Here is a 19767-nt window from a genome sequence, read left to right as displayed (position 1 = left end):
GCAAGAGGTTAATAGTGCATTGCTTTGCCTTTATGTATTTTAAGAGTTTTTAAATAAACTAAATAAACTGTACAAATTATTGCTATTGGGCAAAGCTGGAACAAATTAAATTAGACATGGTGTCTATTGCAACCAGTCACAAGTTAGCTTTTATTTTCTAATATGCCCTTAAAGTGGACCTTTTCCCCCTTTGACTAAAAATCACATCAGCATACAGCTCTGCATGCAGATATGAAATCATCTTACATTCATTAGCTAAACAAACCTATTTTTATTTCACTTACAATTACTGTTTTTCCACTTCCTGGTCCACTTTGGCACACATGATGTAATCGTGCCCAAGCATTGCATCCTGGGAAGATTACATCAGCAGTGCATTGCTGGGAAATCCCATCTGTAATCAAATGAGATTTTAGGCAAAGGGTATTTTCCTTCTCTGGGATGATGTGCATGGTTACATGTCCTAGTAACATTCCAAAAAGGAAGGAAGTAAACGGAGATCTAGTAACCTGCCATCAGTTAAAATGGCCACTGTCAGAAGACTGGGAAAGAAAAGAAAAATAAGATATGCAAAGAATAAAAAGCCTGCAATTATATAGAAGTATCTGTGTGTAGATTGTAATTACTAAACATTTCTAAAGGTGCCTTTGTTGTTATTTTGAAGATATGGGTAAAGCTTGAATCCAATTTACCAACATATCACACACTGCCGTAAGAAAATCAACATATATACTTGTCTAATATCTACCCTGTATACAATTCATGGTATCTGTCACACTGTGACATTGTCCGATTAGTCTGTATTAAAGCCCACATAAAAGGATGGTATTTATAGTGATGTCAAACCTACACCTTAGGTTCAGATAAACTCATTTTTGTGAGAACTTTGGTTCAAAACTCCAACAGTGCCTTAGACTTGCATACAACCACATTTAAATGTGGGAGTTTTTCGAAAATAACACTGCTGAAATAATACTCTATAATCATGTATAGTCAATGGCACTTTGCGAGAACAATTAGTAATACCGTACTTAAAAACATATTCAGCTGTGGTTTACTTGGCACATTCATGTGTCTCAGACCTTTTGCCACCTCTTACAATCTATAACAAGAAAAATATTATCCTTAGAAAACTACTCTGCATGCATACTCTCAGCTACAATGGCAATTTTAAATACAAGGTGCACCTTTTGTTATTTGTAAACCTTGAAAAAAACAAAAACAAAATTAAAACTATCATCTTGGTCAAAAGACGTACCAACGCATTGGAGATGTTACAACATAGGCTGAATTTTCAATGCATGAAGCAATACATACACTATCGCCCTATTTAATAAGACAAAGAGCAATGTGCAAAGTGCAGTGGACACAAGGCCCAATCACTAGTCATCCTACATTAGTCTGACAACACTAAACTGCTGAAAGTTTATGTTTCATAGGCTGCTATCAGTAACTGCACATAAGTGCTCTTTGCACTGTTATATAAGGGTTATATGAGTAAATGATAATTACTGAGAGATGCATGTATATATACTGCATTGTGAAAAGACAGGATATGATGTATACATCGACAGAAAGAAAATGTGCAAATTGTATATTGCAATGGGATTCTGTATTGATCTTGACATTGTTCAGCATGCAAGATGTATCACTGTTGGGATCTTTGTGTTTCTTGTTTATGTTGTATGCACATTATGGCTAATGGCCTTGGCCTGTATTTTTCTTCAAGTTCACTGACATTTTGATCTATAGAAAAAAAGAAGAATTTTTAATGTAACTAGAAAAAAACAAATGAATAAGATTCTCCAAGTTGGCAAACACCTTCCTCTTAGACTATAGAATCATGTTAATTTCCCAAGGAGAGCCAAGAGAACCAAAGGCTGGGTTAAAGCAAACCTGTGACAAAGCTATAGACTAGGCTATATTGGCTATATAACTGACGTTAGGTTCACATGTTGGCATTTTTTCTTGATGTGTCTTTCATTTAAATCAATGAAAGAAAATCAATATGCATGTCAATGCAAGCATTAAGATGCAAGTCATGATGCCCATTAATGTACGATAATGTGAATTGACATGCATTTTGATGCATTGTCTTTATGTAATGGAAAATTCTTCAGGAGAAAAATGAGTTGGAATAAATTGGCTATAAATGAGCTTTAAATAAGCCTTCACTGAACTCTGTAGCTGCAAGCACTCTGGAGCAATTTATTCTCAAAGTTCACAGCAGAAACTTTGATGTCAACCAAGTCATTATCTCAGCAAATATGTCCTCCCCTGCTCTCCCCTTTATGCAATGATTTAGAGCCTTCCAATCGCCTAATCTCTAATGAAAACACAGAGCAGAAGCTCTGGAATGGGGAGGAGAGTGAACTGAGCAGTCTGAGAGAACAACTTTAGTGCTTCTGCTTAGATCTTTGAGAATAAACTGCTTAATAGTGCCTGCAGTTACAGAGATTAGTGAGAACCTGTTTGAAGATTGTTTACTGTTTGTTAAGAATATTTAAAATGTTGAATGTCCAAAGCCTGGCCTCATATCAGATGTGTTGATGGTGACTGGGTGGGGTGCCACCATAAAACTAAACCAATATCTAAGACATCAAGACCCCAAACCATATGCTAAAGCAGAACCATTCTGGTTTAGCATATATTATTTTGAATCTAAGTTCAGCTTTCAAACAGTTATACTGTAGAAATAAATGTAATCAAAGTCATAGTTTCTGAGGAGCTCCCTGTCTGTGAGTAAATAGAATAAGTGGATCTCCTTCCTGGAGAATCTCTTTAATAGTTTAGTCCATTATTTCTGATGTCTCCATTAAGTAAGGCATAAATTAAAAGAACATTTTTTTTGCCTTGAGCATAGGGTAAATTCAATTGAATATTATATATATTATGATACATGTGGTTGGTTGTACTAAATATATAAAACTGCCACATTATTTACAAAGCCGACACCACAGGATGCTGAAGAGAAGAGGAAGCAGGCAAGGTAAAGCCAAGGAACTGAGGGGCATATGAGAATGCCCTCGTTTTCCAGAAGTGCTCTACAGAGCTGACATACAGTGGTGCCTTTTGTCAAGTAAGTTGCATTTACCAAACTCCAGTTTAGTAGAACCACAGGTTTGCTTTTTCTGCTGCTAATTGTTTTCTTTAGTACTACAAGTGCAATTTTGTACATCTAAAGGCTAATGAGTGACAGACTAAACATGTCCTGAATAAGTTTACTATGTAAAGCACAAGTCTCATATAGTTAAAACAAAAAGCCCTTCCTTTACCTCCCCCATGTGAGCCAAATCCTATTTTATTTGTGCCCCACAGGCTTCACCACCACACTGCTGCTCCCAGTGGTAGGGTTTCAGCAGCAGAGGGGCCAACCCAGAAAGCAGTAGGCTAGGGTAGGTATGGCCAGCTGCTGATTGACAAGACATGCTTGAGAGTAAGCAGTAACAATGCAGATAGTTGTAGCTGAAAAATCAATTTGTAAACAAATGTATTGATAAACATATGTGCAAAGTACATGTACAACAGAGACATGTACTGATGTTTTAACAATAAACAATGCATTAAATCATATCTAAAACGTCTACCATATAGGATGGATGAAACCCTTATTTAATAAGCATTTACCGTTAAAGCACTAGTACATGTCTCTGTTGTATATATACTTTACTTGTGTGTATTAATAAATGTTTTTGTACCCAATCAACTGTTTAAAAGTGATTTATTACAATATCTCCTAATTCCACTGTAGTGCAAGCAGGCACAGCCTATATGAGGGTGACAACACTGCTCTGAATTCAGAAGCAGTGCAGCAGCATTTTCCCCCATGACAAGAAGCTGTGGGAGGTGAAGTTTACTGCCAGGATCAACAGTTATTTGTAAGACTTTGCAGGATGAATAAAGGACAATGATATGTGTAGATACATGTACAATAAAGTGTTGAAGCACATTTTTTTTTACAGAAGGCCACAATTCTACTTTAACTTACATTGTGAAAGAATAGAACATAAACTCAATACAAGTATTACAGAGATAAATTCATATAATAAATGAACTTACTGCATCATGATACAATCTCTAGAGCTGTGTAATATACTTGTGACTACTCAGATGATCTGCAGATATTATGGGTATCTGTAGATAAAACATGTTAAAGATGAATTGAAAACATTGGCAGCCAACACTCAGCCATTTATAGAAAACACATTAAAATAACTTGAATTCTTAATGTAAAGCATTAAGAAATAACAAAAAGTTGTAATAGTGAAACTAAATGCTGAAGTAGCAAATTGATGTTAAGAATTGCTCAACAACTCTAAATAAGTGGCATGATCAGCTATGCAGGATATCAAGAGAGCAACATATTATGCAACACATATGTAGCAGTGATTATCGAGAGAGCCCTTTTGTTGGCATACACTTTAGTCATTACTGAATTCCATCTAGGACTGTACAACTGAGGAACTAAAGGGTTACAATTGCAGCTAAAGGCATTTGTGTGAAAGGTAATTTGAAATGTTATGGGAGTGATATAGTAGTCTGAGATGTTGCAATTTTTTTTACTGTTCTGAATACTGTCTGTTTTCATTTGTGTTTATTGTTATAAAGTGTATGTAAAGCCATTTTTTTAGTTTTGAATAGAGCAGGCAATAATTGAACAAAACACTGCCATGGGAGAATAATGAAGGCTGCCACTAATAAACTCTCCTTTGGGAATTCTAGCTTCCTGGTTGTTATCCTTGTGCTCTGACTTCAATGCTGTCTAATTCACTGACCAAAAATAAGTAGTTTTATGACATTTATTTACAGGATGCTTGTTCCAGCACTGTGACTGAAACATACTGAAGTCAGACCCGGCCAGGCATCTAGCATTTTCAGAAGGAGGACAGCAATGGCACGTTCGGATCCTGTGAGGATTTTCTCTCATCAGGAAGGTTTCCCTTTATATCTTGCCCCTGGGATGCTTGTTCCAGTGACAGATGTCTAAAATAAGGTGACCAAATTTTCAAAATGACATCCAGGGACGCCCTACTGGCCATGCCTTCTTTTAAACACACCAACAAAACCCCATTTGTAGCCACAACCCAATTTTTAACATACCCTCAAATAATTGGTCACAAACATTTGGAACAAGAGGAAGACATTAAAGGTATAAAGACAAAATATTAAGACTTCAAAAGAGAGGCACAAGGATATGCATGCATAGTTAGGAGGGGCACCTTAAAGGAAACAAAAAAGGTAAATGTGGTGCGCATAGCATGCTAACCACTTCACACCTGGAGGTGTGGCCAATAAGGTGGGTGTTATTTGTACAGTGGGATTAAAATATGCCCCAGCACTCTGCAGACATACTATAATGAGAAAATGAAAAAATGGTAAATAGTAGGCAACAACACCAAATAAAATGTGGGGAAAAAACAGTCAGCAGCTGCTTGTGATTAAGTGGATCTAACTTTCTCTATAGATTTAGGGGCAGTTTCCTGACTGGTTGGTAAAGGTATGGTGCCTTCTCTGTACACAGTAATCCATAGCAACCAGATTGATCTTTACTGCAGTGAGCAGTTGATAATAATTCTGGCTGGTTGCTAAGGAATTCTGCTGCTAGGAAAGCTATTGTGCCATCTTACTAAAATAAATCTGAATATGTTGTGGACTTGTTATAAATTAGTGTAATAATAATAATAGTGGATGAAGTAGACAGAAGTTAGCTATATAGTTGACACATGTAGACTTTATTTATTTTTCTTTCTGAATGTATATAGTTATTAATTGCTGCCTTGTACTTAACTGTCTTTCCGGCAAGGCACACGTGTAAACTTACTGCCCAGGTCCAGACCAGAGCAAGAAGGCACCTATTCCACCACCTCACCTACTGCTCATGAGTCTTCACAAGCCAGGAGTGTGGATCACATGATACCCATGGACCAATGGCTAAAGACATGAAACCCAGAGACAGTTCTCCTCTATCCTCCTCCAGGAAGCCAATAACAGTACCACAACAGTTCCCAGGTAGATAACCATGCAGCCCAGGAGCCAGGGACACATTTTAGTCAGGGATAGCCTCCTAGAATCAGGAAATCAGGGATGACCAGGCACTCGACTCTAAGACATAATTTGCTTTTATTTAAAGAAATTTCCTCTCTCTGACTGCTGTTTCTCCAGGACAGGAATTGAAGGGAAACCTCCCCAGTGGGGCAGACACTGTATTCACAGGTTACATTCAGCTTGGTGCCCATTAAATCAACAATGACCTAAGGCATACTAAGCAAACTGTCAGCATCCAAGGCAGCTCCTCTGTCCTGTATATTCATACAGTCAATGCCTGTCATTGACTTGTACAGGCTGCTGCCAACAGCTGTACACCACACCTGTCACTGTCAGGTGCAGAAATATCAGCCGCATTATACGATGTAGGGCCATTCATGCCCATGTGACTGAACCCTTTATACTGCTGTAGAGTTATGGGAAACACGACAATAAAGTAAAGGAAGCCAACCAACATGAAGCAAATCGAAATCGGTTCCATGTTGTTTGAGTATGCATTGAGGCACCAATATTGTCCCTAGACATGAATACCACAGCAGCTAACTACCAATTCCTTATGCTGTAGCACTGTTCTTATGTTGTAGAGCTGTTCTACTGTTGCACTGAAAAAAGAAATGGGGCTCATAAAAAAAAGGGAGCAAAGACTTACTGCAATGTTCTATCTATTTACCTCCTTTATTACATTTACAGTATATAATTATGAATAAGGGGAAAATGCACATAAATGAGTGTTTTTGTATTCACTGGTGTAAATAGTGGTGTAAATATGAACAAGTGACTATGTAAACAAATGGGCTGACATTATATATGCCTTAAAGAGATGCAAAAATCTGATCTAATTGCAGCTGAATATTGAAAGTGCATAGAGACATTATTGAAAAACTAGTGGATACTTTACAATGCATTCCTATGGCCAAACATTTATTTATTTTCTATTCTGACACGGCTCCGTGTCAGAATAAAGAAAAAAAAAAGTAAAAAGACAGATCTGTCTTATTTTAAAGATTTGTTGGCGGTTATTTTACACACCTATTGTAGTTTGATAAAGGTGTTTGGATGGCATATTAATAAACATTATCTCCACTTTTATCTCCACTATCTAAACTTTAGTGCACCATAATCTCGTTTGAATCTGGATTTATTTAATATAAAAAAAGGTCCCTATTCATTAACACCCTTTCCACAATGCCTCATACACATCATACACAATCTGACTGTACAGCGCATCCCTAATCTATCCAATCAATCTGTATCTAATCATGCAGGCCTGTACACTGCATAGTTGTTGGTAGATCTGAAGAAGATTGTACAATAAGACTGTAACGTCCGTGGTGGGGCCATCTGTACACAATCTGAACAAACCTAGCATGTAAAATATTTTGCAGTGCAAAACTCTGGCTTCCACCCAATCAGATAAAATAAAAGAAGGCAAGAAATTAATCTGTATGTCAAGATCTAAAACTATAATTCTACAAAAACGTACAAGTGAGCCTGTAATATGCAGTACTGCTTTCACAGTTTAGCAATTTAGAGATAAATGAGAGCAATTTAACAAATTACACCGCAGAGAATGAGCTTCTGTTTAACGGGATTCAGTTTTCTTACACTTGCATATCAAGATTACGCACCAAGTTTCAAATGAAATAGACTACCTTTTTGAATTGTGTGGCTAAATAAAATTACATTTTCTATAACACTGCGGTTTTAACAAAAATACAAATAAGTGGTTACTTAGTATGCCAACAAAGATGTAAGGTGAACTCAGACTGTGTTGTTATTAAGCACTGATTTAGAGTTGTTCTTAAGAATGGAAGCTGTAAATTAGCAAACCTGGTTGGCTGTGGCTGTTGCAGCGTAGGGGACACCTGTGGCAGATGTTGCGGCTGCAGCTCCGTGCAGCATTTGAACTTTCGGTGGGAAATCATATAAGCAAACATACAGAAGAGTGCAGCAGAGTGGGAACCATAGCAACAGGTGGCAGATCAATTTGGCATGGAATTTATTGCAGCGAGAAGCCACGTGGGGTAACATCATCACCAGCGAGTGTCATGCAATCAGAATGCAAAAGCAGGGCAGCATTCCGGGGGAAAGAGGAAGAGGGTGGGATGGAAGAGAAAAAAAGGGAAAATGTTTGTTACCATCAAAACACGGTATTCATTACATACAGTGCTTAACTTAAAAGTACTCATCACCTGCACACAGTGGAGCAAGTCATTATGGACTAAACCAAAATGTTTGAAAATGTGGTCTGAATAGCAAAGGAACAAGGGTCATTGACAGACTTGAAACAGTGCCTCGAGTGCTCCCCACTGAGTCAGGTCTGTGACTCAGTGGCAAGACTACTTGTGTTCCTCACACTACAAACTTGAACACCATGCCAGGACCAGGCTTCATTGCATACAGTTGCACTCCCATTTAATGGGCCATCGAGTAAGATCACAGATCTTTCTGGCAGCATGGCTCTATGGACCTCCCATTAAGTAAATATGTAATATATATATTACATACTGTGTAACTGAAATAATATTGATATAAAGTTAATTACATCAAAATGTTATTAAAATACTACTATTGTAGCAAAGGTCAGCCTACAGCTATTCTTAAAAATCTGGAACAGGTAAAAACTCTTTTTCCACTTCTTGGCATCTCTCTTCTTCAAGTTCTTGGTATCACCAATTTGAGCTTCCACGTAGCAGTGGAATATGCAGAGATGACATACAAATAACAACCAGACCTCTATAAGTTTACTGAAGTCAGGAAAATAACTTGACTGCCACGGGTTACTGTATATTGTACACTGCACTTTGTCTTATTGAGTAAGTAATTTTGCTTAGAAACTTTCAAGAGAACCTGTCATTAAGAAAATCTGGATAAACTAATATAACTAGGTAAGGCAGGTACTGCAAGATGATAGTACATACTACAGTATTCCTGTATTAGAATCCAAACTAAACCTTAGCACATAGGTCCTCAATCTTTCCAAATCATTTTAGAGGGTAGATTGTGTCAGTATAAGTAGAAAATGTCCAAGCACCAGTGATGAGAGGGTGTAAAAAATGTCTCAGGCTCAGTGATCAGCAGGAGTAAAAAATAACCCTGGATGGATGGTCAGTGGGAGTAAAAAAAATATCTAGCCTTGGTATTACTGGAAGGAATAGTAACCGATTAGTTGCATCCGTGGAAAAAATAATGTCCCATTGTTGGTGTCAGTGGAAGAAACAATGCCCAATAAATGGTGTCATCAGTGGTAGGAATTGTGTAGGAATCAATGGTATCAGTGGGAGAAATTGTGCCCCATCTTTGGTGTTAGTTGGAAGAATTATGCTACATCCTTTGTGCCAGTGGAAGGAATAGTGTCCTATCCTTTTTGTGTCAGTGGAAGGAATAGCATCTCATCATTGGTGTTAGTAGAATAAATATTGCCCCATCATATCAGTGGCAGTGGAATAGTGTTGCAAGGGCCAGGTAAAGGTAAACAAAGGGCCACATTCAGCCTTAGGGCAGCAATGTTGGGACCACAGCTTTAGCATTGTACTGTGGTTTGTTGGGGGCATGTCCGAGGAAAGGTATTTGCATACTGTATACGTTCCTATAACCCAGTTATGTTATTCTAACCTGCTTTTTGTAATGTGAATACTCCTTTTAATATTAATGTTGAACATCTTTAATTGCATCTTGCCTGACACTAGACTTAGAGAAGATAACAGAACTGGAGGAAGGTAGTGCCTCAGGCTCAGAGGTATTTAGAAACAGGGGCTTGTAGCATAAGTGTCCCATTCCTTTGGAATCTAATCTCAGCAGGAAACTTTTTAAATTTGCCACTGGTTGCAGTGATTTCTTCAATATCTAAACCACTGCTTTTCAGGAGTCCCTAGGTATTTGACTCCTTCTAATTCTAATTTAATTCGTATAATGCTTTTGCACAATTGCAGCACCGTGCTTTTTGAGACCACCATACTATTTGCACCAGGATCCATCATTATTATAATAAATATTATTCTATGGAATTCCAGCAAATATTTATTCTGGCAACCAAATGCCAACTCCACTGTGCTTGGGGATTGAAGTAAAGGAGGCATGTAAAATTATTTCTACTTTCATTAACATAAAAAACATAAAATGGCTTTACAGTTTCATGAAACAACATTTTTAATTGTATTACAAACTAGGAAATACAGTCAAAATCCAATCCATAGCAGATAGTTAATTTAGTCAAGTTCTGAGCAGCAAATTTTAAAGCATGACCTAATAAATAATTAAATGTCATATAATTATCTCTGTATTACAATTAGCGGGACAGTACTCCCTGGGCACATAATGCCAGGATGGATTTTGAGTGCAAGAAAACAGTTCACCAGGCATAATAAATATTCAAGAAACAAAGCTGGCACCTACCAACACTTCCAGAGGGTGTCATGCACAATATTGAGCCTGCCCATCATGCATTGCAACAGGAAGGTGGATTGAAAAGGGAAAAGAATTAAAAAAAAAACCCATCACACATGTTATTAGAGAAAAAAAATCAAACAAGAAAGAATTTTGTTATTATGGCAACAGTGGCATAAAACTGTGAGCATACACAAATCACAAAAGAGCATAGTGGGTGATTAGCACATTTATGGAGCAGGGTAGAGTGGATTACCCATCACCTCATTTGTTAGTGCTGCAATAAGGACAATATGTTTTTGGAGGAAATTACATACTGGCAAAGCTTACTATCAGTGAACAATGCCCTAGTAAGTGCTTTTGTCCTTGTTTAAATGCACAGCGGCTTATGTTATAGATAGGCAAGCCTTGACAGTCAGGTTACTGCTTCTGAACAGTAAAAAATGAAATGTAAGATTGGTGTCCTAATTTAACTGCAACCACTACAATTGTATACAGTTTGTGAGTGTACACCACACAGATATCTCCTTAACTAATCCCTTCTTGTATTTTGTATGCCTGTGTACCAGGATGGAGTAACAGGTCATACGCATGATAAGACTAGATTGTCTACATGCAGCCATAGCACTTAGTATATCTGTCATGAGAGAACTATGCAGACTGCCATTACTAGCCTTTCTTATTGATAATGCATGTGTGTTTCTACCTGTCTAATGCTAATACTTTAATGCTTCCTGATTCACTGACCTGGAGCAAGTATAGAGATAAGAATTATGACATTTTCCTGACACTGATCCACAGCATGCTCGTTCTGGGTCTGTGGCTCGTATATATTAAAGACAGACCCAGCAAGGCTTTGACGGATAACTATGAGGTGAGTGAAAAACTGTAACCACTCCAACCCTTAATGATACAGTACAGCGTTATCTATACATGTTATATGCTTAGTTTGCCTCAACAACCTAATGGGGTCCCCTTACACCCCAAGGCCCTCCTATGGCTATAGTTACGCCGCTGAGCTGTTCTCTGTATCCTGTTTCTTGATTTAGGTAACTACACATCACTGCACTTTTACAATGCCAATAAAAGAAAACAAAACAGCAAAAGGATTAGACATATTTGCAGACAGAAATCCCAATTTCTTGGGATCATCATACATTTTGGCAACAAAGCTCTCTTAATTTTGCTTTAAATGTAATCTGTCATAATCCAAAATACCTGTGTGAGAATCCTCAGATGAAACTTCCATTCTCTGACTCAAGGATTTCATATAAATTGCAGGTCAGAGATAACTCCAGGTTCACTGCTTCAAAACTATTATTCAACTTGGTAGTGAGATAATGACAGCTGATTTGAGATGTCTCACACAGATATTTCCCCTTAAATAAGTCACCTGCTTCAAGACATTTCTAATGTATACACCTTAACCGCACTTGATTTTTAAGTAATATTTGCCTTAAAGGAGAACTATGAGGTGAGTTCTTTTCACTCACCTCATAGTTCTAGCCGACCTGTGACAATGAAACTGTCACAGGTCGGCTCAGTAGATCGGAACGTGAGCAAACACATACTGGCGTTCGCTCACCTCTCGATCCTGTCACGGCTCTCTGCCGTGACAGGGGAGGGGCTGGATTCCCCACTCCAATCCGCCAGCGCTGACTGGTGGAACGGACGGGGGAGGGGGCTGGTACAGCTGGCTCTGTCTCTAGATAGGCAGAGCCAGCTGTCAATCTTGCAGCTGGGCGGATCCAGACATAATTGTCAGGATCCGCTTCAGCTGCGGCGTCTCAGTATACTGCGAGCTACAGTTCGCGGTATACTGAGCCTAGGGTGACGGGAGGACGCTAGTTTGTGTCCTCCCGTTACCCTAAGGAGAACTATGGGGAAAAGCCTTAACTCCATAGTTCTCCTTTAAATTATGCAATGTAAGGATCCCAGAGAGACGCAGTCACTGCATGTTAGCATTGTGTGTTCAGTGTTGTTACAGTGAGAGTCATATGATGGCAGTTTGCGCATGCTACATTTCCTAACCCATGTATTACTTACTTTTGTCTACCACACCTTAAACCCCCTTTTCAATGATATAAACATTCTATAGCTGCTAAAAAAAATCTCTAATTTCAAGGTTCAGTACCTTGTTTTGGAGATTTGTCATGGCCAGTTACACTCTAAAATCTATTTTTGCTTCTTATAATAAACTGTAAAATAAAATGCATTCATGTTATATTTGATAGATCACTAAATAGCTAATGAAAAACAAAAAACAAAAACAAAGTTGTTATATTCATAATTATGGGAATAGTGGGTTTTTAGCAGTCTTGCATAAAGCTTAGATTTATAAGCTCAGCAGCATAAAGAGACTCCCCAATTAATTTTACCTTCTTTATACAAAAATTCTTGCAGTATAGAACTTTTTTATCCATAGATATGCTAACAGCAAAATAGTAAATAGTAAAATACTTTGCACAGTAAAACATTGAAAACATTTTTGTACTGCAGGGCTTCCCTTAAAAAATGGATTTTGTTTCAGGGATGGTATTTTCTTTTTTTTTATATTGATATGGTATTTTTTCGAGTACTTAAAGCAAAGTGCAGCAATGTGCACGTAAGCCAGCTAACATTATACCACTCCCATTAGATATACTCCGCTATTCTCATAAGATAAAAGTTAGGCATAAACCAGTTAGGCCCTTTTTCCCCTGATTACAATTGTCCTGCAACTGGCCAATTTTACACTGCTGTATCCTCTGCAGTATCTTAATTCATATAGTAAAGCCACAGCCTGTGTTCTTTGTCTTTAGTAAATTTGGGTTTAGCCTTACTCTTTAAAACTGTCCTGCTGCCAAATATGTGCTTCTATTGTACACTGTTGCTGAGACTGCCTGTGCAAATCATACTGTTCCATAACACCATGTACAGCTGTAACACATTACCCAAGCATGGTTTTTTTTTATTTTTGCACTGGTACATGTCCCCAATGGCAGTGCCCAGCTTCTTGTGCCTTTTCCTAACACTAGTTTTCCTATTTGCAATAAAAATGTCCAGATTTTAACAAGATTCAACCCCAACGGGACTTTACCTCTAAGTTTGGGTTTGCATAATTTTAAGCAATATTCAACCAATTTTTGGTGAATAGAACACGGGCAGAGTCGTCTAAAACTAATGAGCATCTCTATGATTAAATACAGCTATAGCACTGGAAAGGAGGCATGGCAGTGTTAACCACATAGTAAGTAACCAGTCAACTCAAAATCATCAACAGGACCAAAATATGGGCCAAACAACAGTGTGTGTACATAAATTCTTGCATGCATATCTTGCTATTCAGATTCCCCATTACTGTAATGCTGTCACTGTTAGCCCCACTGGAGACAAATACCACACAGCATGCAAAACGCCCCTCAAATACTTGATCACAAATCAGTAATTAACACCATTATTGCAAAACAAATCAAAACCTCCATTAGAGTAAATGTCATGTCATTGTCCATTTATTAGCTTTCCCTAATGGAGACTGGCTTTAGGCCGAACTTACCTGGTGGGAAAAAGGCTGCTTGTTGCTGGAGCTGCATGTTGGCAAGAGCCTGTTGGTACTGGAAAAAACCCGTATTAAACATTCCGGTGGCACCATTGGTTTTTTCAAGTGCAGGCCTCTTTGGTAATGGGGGAAGTACATTTTGAGGAATTCCCTTCAATCCAAGGAGTTAGAGGAAACCATAAAAGAAATGAAGAGAATAAGTAAATAAAAGGTAAAGAGATCAGTATCCAAAGATCATTGTAAATCTACTCTGAGCTGGAGAGGAGAACAAGTGACTTCAATTGACCTCTTGGCCTACTTCTCCAGAGCTGAGTGAGATAAGCCATCAGCAAACAAAGCAGCCATCTAGTACAGAAATACAATAAAAGATTGTGATCTCGGCTGATTCCTGACAAAGTGTTCTGCACCTCTTAAAGGACACCTACTACCGATCCACTAATGGTCCGTGTAATGCAGTTCAAGGACCAGCCAACGTGTTTGACTGTTCTTTATAGAGGAATCTCTGACCGAGGCAGGTTCAGTGACAGGCATAGGTCCCAGAAGATTACACTAGAGCTTACCAATCATTGGCAGATGAGAAACTGGTAGATGAGGGTAGTTCACACAAGCCAATTATCTCCCCTCTACTCCTCTCATTATATTTACAAGTGGATTATCTTTTTAAACACAGAGGCAACAGAAATTATAGAAGAGTTTTATCCGTGCCATGTCAAAAAATCTGATTGTTTTTATTTCCTAAAAAATGAAATTTGGAGCTATATGGCAGATACAATGTAACATGGGCAATGTCCTTATGTTTAATCTTCAAACAAAATTAAAAAAATGATCAAAGCTGAGGTTTCTGCACTGCTAGCTCCATGAAGGTCAATGAATAAAGCAACAGTTTTACAGAATGATTGAAGAAGGTTGGGTCATGTTGAACCAGACCCACACTTCCCCAACCCTATCTACACATGCAAACTCTACTACTGCATGCAACTATGTTAACACTGACTTACAAATGTTAAAACTAAACATATACATAAGAATAGCAATAAAGCCATGCCAACCACACAGATACAGTACAAACAATTACATAAATAGACAGGTCTCTCTATTCCACAATACAAATTATGTTGTGGCAGAGCTGAGTGTGGTTACTATTCTAGGGGCTCATTAATTGTTATATACACAAAACAACTATATTTGTACACATACTTGTATTTTTTGTGTGCACATGTATATTTTGTAAACCACAGTCAGTCTGGAATTGTATTTTCTGACCATACAACAAAAACATTAAAAAAAAGTTTATTTTTGTAAGTTTAACATTTGTTTGTACAATAAAGCTACATGCCAAGCTTAAAGGTGAAAGGTCATAGTACCAGGTCAAAGGTTGCCTCGAGGGGTCGCTTCAGTGATTTGACAGCCGACTGAGTCTTAATTAGCAGGCAGCGAGCACATGATGGCAATGGGCCAATGGGGTTCAAGCGCATTAACATAAACAGCAAGCAGAGGTGCATCATGGGGGCAGCAGTGCATATTTTGGTAGGTGAGGAAAAAAAAAACAAATAAAAAAACAAATCATCCGAATGCCGTAAATAACAAATAACAAGACTAGGCATGCACAGTAAAACGCACTGATATGTTATTGTCAACTACCACTTTTTCACTAGTGACATAAATTATATTAATTACATTCTGTTTAACTAACAGCCACATTTTTGCTAGTACAGATACAGCTCAATACATTTAAAGGGCTTAACCATCAAGCTTTTGAAATGTTTTGTAAAGTCAGGTTTTGCATGCTTGTTTGAATGTCACGTGTCCTTAGTTCATGCATAGCATTTGGTGGTATGTATATATAGTATGGATATTGTTAACTAGGCTTAGAGCGTTTCATCATAATGGTCAGTTCAAACAAACATGCTTAAAGGATAGAGATGACCAGCTGTTCAAACCATAGCGGTATTTTATAAATTTAGTATTCACACCAAGGCAATGAGATAATAAACTTTATAAGTAGAACCGATGATGCATCTTGATCTGTTTTGCCCATGCAGAATAAAAAGCTATCCAAAGGCAAATGTTCCTTTTGTAGGTTTGCATGTTGCCTGTCTATAACAGCAGATAACAATAAAATGTTGCCAGAAAGAATTCTAATGGAATGCAGTTATGTTTCAATGCAAACCTTTCTTCCTTGAGTTCTGCTACATGTTTTTAACAAAGAGAACTATAGAAATGTAGTCAACCAGCTGTGAAGAGTGAGATAATAATCAGACTAGCAGATTATCAATATTCACTCATGTGCTACAACTGTCAAGCTTTCAGTTACTCCGAGTAACAAACTAATTCAATGTTGAAGAAGTTATAGGAAGACATTAAACAAGAGTTTCTGAATAATCATCTCAGCAGCACCACTAAAATTTAAGCAAATACTTTGACATCTACCTCAATATCTCGCTGGGGTGTTTGTGATATAGTGGTCAAGAAAGAGGAAAGGCATAGTACATTAGCAGTATAGGCACACCATCTCCTTTTGCAGTGTTATATTGCACAATAGGTTATAGATGGCAATAAAGCTGTCAAAGCAAGCTCATTTGTTATACCTTCATGTTACTTGTGTCGTACCATTTATTTTTGCATACAAGACAAAATACAGTCTTGTACAGTACACAGTAGCAATTATAAACTATAATGCTGCAATGCATATCTTCCTTTACACTTGGACAGAGATTCAGTTTAAAAACGAACCACTATTTTAGCCAGCCATACTAATTGTACACTGTAATGATTTGTTTGCAAAAATATATTCAAAGCAATACACTCTGATCCAGATTTGCCATATATCTGCCATGGGTGGAGAATGAAACATATCCTTAGAGGGTCAGGAACTATAGCATATATGTTATTTCATATGCTGGGCTATTCATAATGTGTATGCACTTACATTTAGAGATATAAGCAGCTGGATTTGTATGCAAATCTTTTTTCTTTTGGCGTTTGACATCATATTTTCTAAACTGATTTATGGGACCTTAAATGTTAATAGGCAGCTTAGCTGACCAATAAGGAACACAGGGGTGAGTAAAGTGGGACCAGGCCTGACATTGCCTGAAAAGTCAGGATTTTCATATCTGTCTACACCCCTGGGCCTACCAATTGTTTTGACTTGTAGTTTTCAATAAGATAATGTCTGCTTATGTACTTTTACCACACTCTCAGTTTTTGGATAGTTTACTTTACCAAAACGAAAGATATTTGTTTCTTCTGTCAGGCTAGCCTAAAAAGACTACAGCTATCTGTGACTAGTATGTCTTTCTTGACCTAAACAGGCAACTAGCATAAACAATGCATTGAGCAGCAAAGTTATAACTCCAAATTAATATAATAATGCAAAATCAAGTAACCCATTGCAGGCAAACAAGAATAAATAGCGTGACCTCAGTAAACTGTAATATGGTGATTATTGCACTCTGAACGTTTCACTATCATAAGCCCATAGGGGCCTCTAAGCAACCACAGGATCATTCATCTCCATATTTGTGAAGATAAATAAATAATATTTGTAATAACAAATAACCTGCAGATTACTGACCTTCTGAGGATTCAAGTATTACACCCCCATAACAGAATTCAATCAACCCCGAGAGCCCTAATTCTCAAGTCAAGAATGGATTTAGTTTGCTTACTGAAGGGAAGAGAAAAGCACACCATAGAAGTAATAAATAACAGGCTGGCTGTGAGATACAATCTAATCAATATGCATTAGCTATTTTTCCCTGATAAGCCCCCAGTTAGCTGCCAAGGAAGCAAACATTGTGGTGAAGCATCAAGGATGCCACTTAAGTGTTTCAATTTTCCCCGTTTGAAGATACTCACCATGGCTGCTGCCTGAGCAACTGCAGCTTGATTGACCTGGTACTGAGCAGCCTTGATCTTGGCTTGCAAGTGTGCAGGCGGATGAAAGTATTTGCACTTTTCCCGTGAACATCTTCCTTTAATGTAATCCATGCACACAGTGACTGTATTATCATTGGTATCAATCATTGCGCTCTCAGATGGGTGGGCAAACCGACATTCATTTTCTCCTCTATTGCAGTTTCCACGCTGGTACTCCCGACATACCTGTGGACAAAATATCAAATAACATTTTATTTTTTGGTGGCATTTGTTTTACATTATTCTACGAGTAAAGTTCAATGGAAGACATATTTATAAAGCTATGTGAAGAGCAATGTAAAGTGTAGCCAAACAATCTGCATTCTAGGCACTGTAATTAGATCATTTCTGATTTTTTCATATCACTGAACAAAAGCATAAACTCTTAGGTGTTCATCCTAAAATCCAGATAGCAAACTTACAAGTACAGCGAACATTTTAATGGAACAGTGTGACACTGCAAGTGTGGCAAAAAGACAGCAATACTTTGTCTTGGCTTAATACAAAGCTGAACATCCATGCTCAGCTCATAGTGCCTCTGGTAATCTATACATACCGTTTATTTACAATTTATTATTAGAATAAGATTGCTTTTTGTAATGAATGAAGCTACTGTGAGTAGTAACGCAAAATATTCCAGACTAACCACAAGAGGGCGTCCTTACTCTTCTAAACTAATCTTTTTTTTCTGCTGTATTGCAAAGGTAGTCAACTTTTAAAAAAATGTTGCCATTTTATTTTCTAATTGATAAAGTACCAACCAGTACAGGTTACTTTATCTAATGCACCACTTGACATCTGTACTTGCATTATCTTTAATACCTAATTATGAAAACAACATTATTCAGATTTGTTTTAGATTTACAGTGACACTAAACCCAGGAGTTAGATCAGATTCTAAAATCATCTCTGGATTGGTGCTGACACTGTCTTTCTTTCTGGAGGGTGGCTACTTTTCTTCCCCACTGTACCTGTGTGTGTTGTAAAGTAGCCACCACTCCAAGCTCACTCCTTTGATGGACTACAATCTCATGTTTAGTTTACTAATTTGTATTGAGACTGTAGCCCATCAGAGGAGCGAGCTTGGCTACTTTACAACACACACAGGGACCATGGGGAACAAAAGTAGCCAACCTCCAGAAGGAAGGACAGTATCATTCAAAGATGATTTGAGGATCTACAGCTGAGTGAAACACAAATAAGATACATATTTGTTAATAGGGCACTTGAATGTATTTTTAAGATTTAACTCCCAAGTTTAGTGTCACTTTAATTTATTAGCTGAAACTTAGACCTGTGAGGATGAAATTACATGTTAAAGCAGAAGCAACCCAGCCTGGGGGTACACATACCCCTGTGTGTCACTTAGGAGTCTATTCACGAAGCTGCCGAAGGATCTAGCCGTAGCTTTGGCCGATCCTTCGGCTAGCTTCGGCCCCAGGACCCCTTCGGTTCAGTAGAACCGAAGGGGTGCTGTATGGGCTATTCACAATAGCCCGTACAGCTCCCGATCATGGCCGAGTGGCTCGGCCGAGCCGAACGCATATGCATCGGCTCGGCTGAACCGTGCTGAAAGCCGAAGCTGGCCGAGCGGCCGGCCAGACAGCCTGCTTCTGACAGCTGGGCGGAGCCAGCCGTGATCTTACGGCTGGCTCCAGCCACTTGCAGTGAGATCAGCGTCCCTGGTTACCTGCTAACCAGGGACACTGATCTCCAAACAGCTAACTCTCCCTGGCGGCTCGGGAGTCTCCTGCTCTCCTGCTCCCGCCCTCTGCTGCAGTTCCCCATCAGGTCCATCAGCAGAGGGCGGGTACAATGCTGGTTTACGATTGGCTATTGCAAATTGAAATAGCCAAAAGTGTGGCTGAAATCAGCCG

At 38.3% G+C, this 19767-nt stretch overlaps 1 protein-coding gene across 4 annotated transcripts in view; it reads right to left on the bottom strand.

Moving 5' to 3' along the window:
* Positions 1–743: 743 nt before the first annotated feature.
* The window catches only part of MBNL1 (muscleblind like splicing regulator 1), a 133019-nt gene continuing 113995 nt past the window's right edge, over positions 744–19767 (bottom strand). For 2 of the 4 annotated variants that reach the window (XM_018569216.1, XM_018569218.1), the window contains 5 exons: positions 17831–18076; positions 15334–15387; positions 13967–14120; positions 4060–4134; positions 744–1746 (listed from right to left, as the gene is read on the bottom strand). In XM_018569216.1, the coding sequence (XP_018424718.1) occupies positions 4103–4134; positions 13967–14120; positions 15334–15387; positions 17831–18076 (486 nt within the window). In that variant the 3' untranslated portion in view covers positions 744–1746; positions 4060–4102. Of the gene's footprint in view, positions 1747–4059; positions 4135–7875; positions 7953–10440; positions 10477–13966; positions 14121–15333; positions 15388–17830; positions 18077–19767 lie in introns of all 4 variants that reach the window. The other 2 variants (XM_018569217.1, XM_018569219.1) reach the window with 2 other exon arrangements.

Source organism: Nanorana parkeri, unplaced genomic scaffold (assembly GCF_000935625.1).
Source record: "Nanorana parkeri isolate BGI_ZX_2015 unplaced genomic scaffold, ASM93562v1 scaffold1305, whole genome shotgun sequence".
Lineage (NCBI taxonomy): Eukaryota > Metazoa > Chordata > Amphibia > Anura > Dicroglossidae > Nanorana > Nanorana parkeri.
This window is presented reverse-complemented; position numbering and strand designations above follow the sequence as displayed.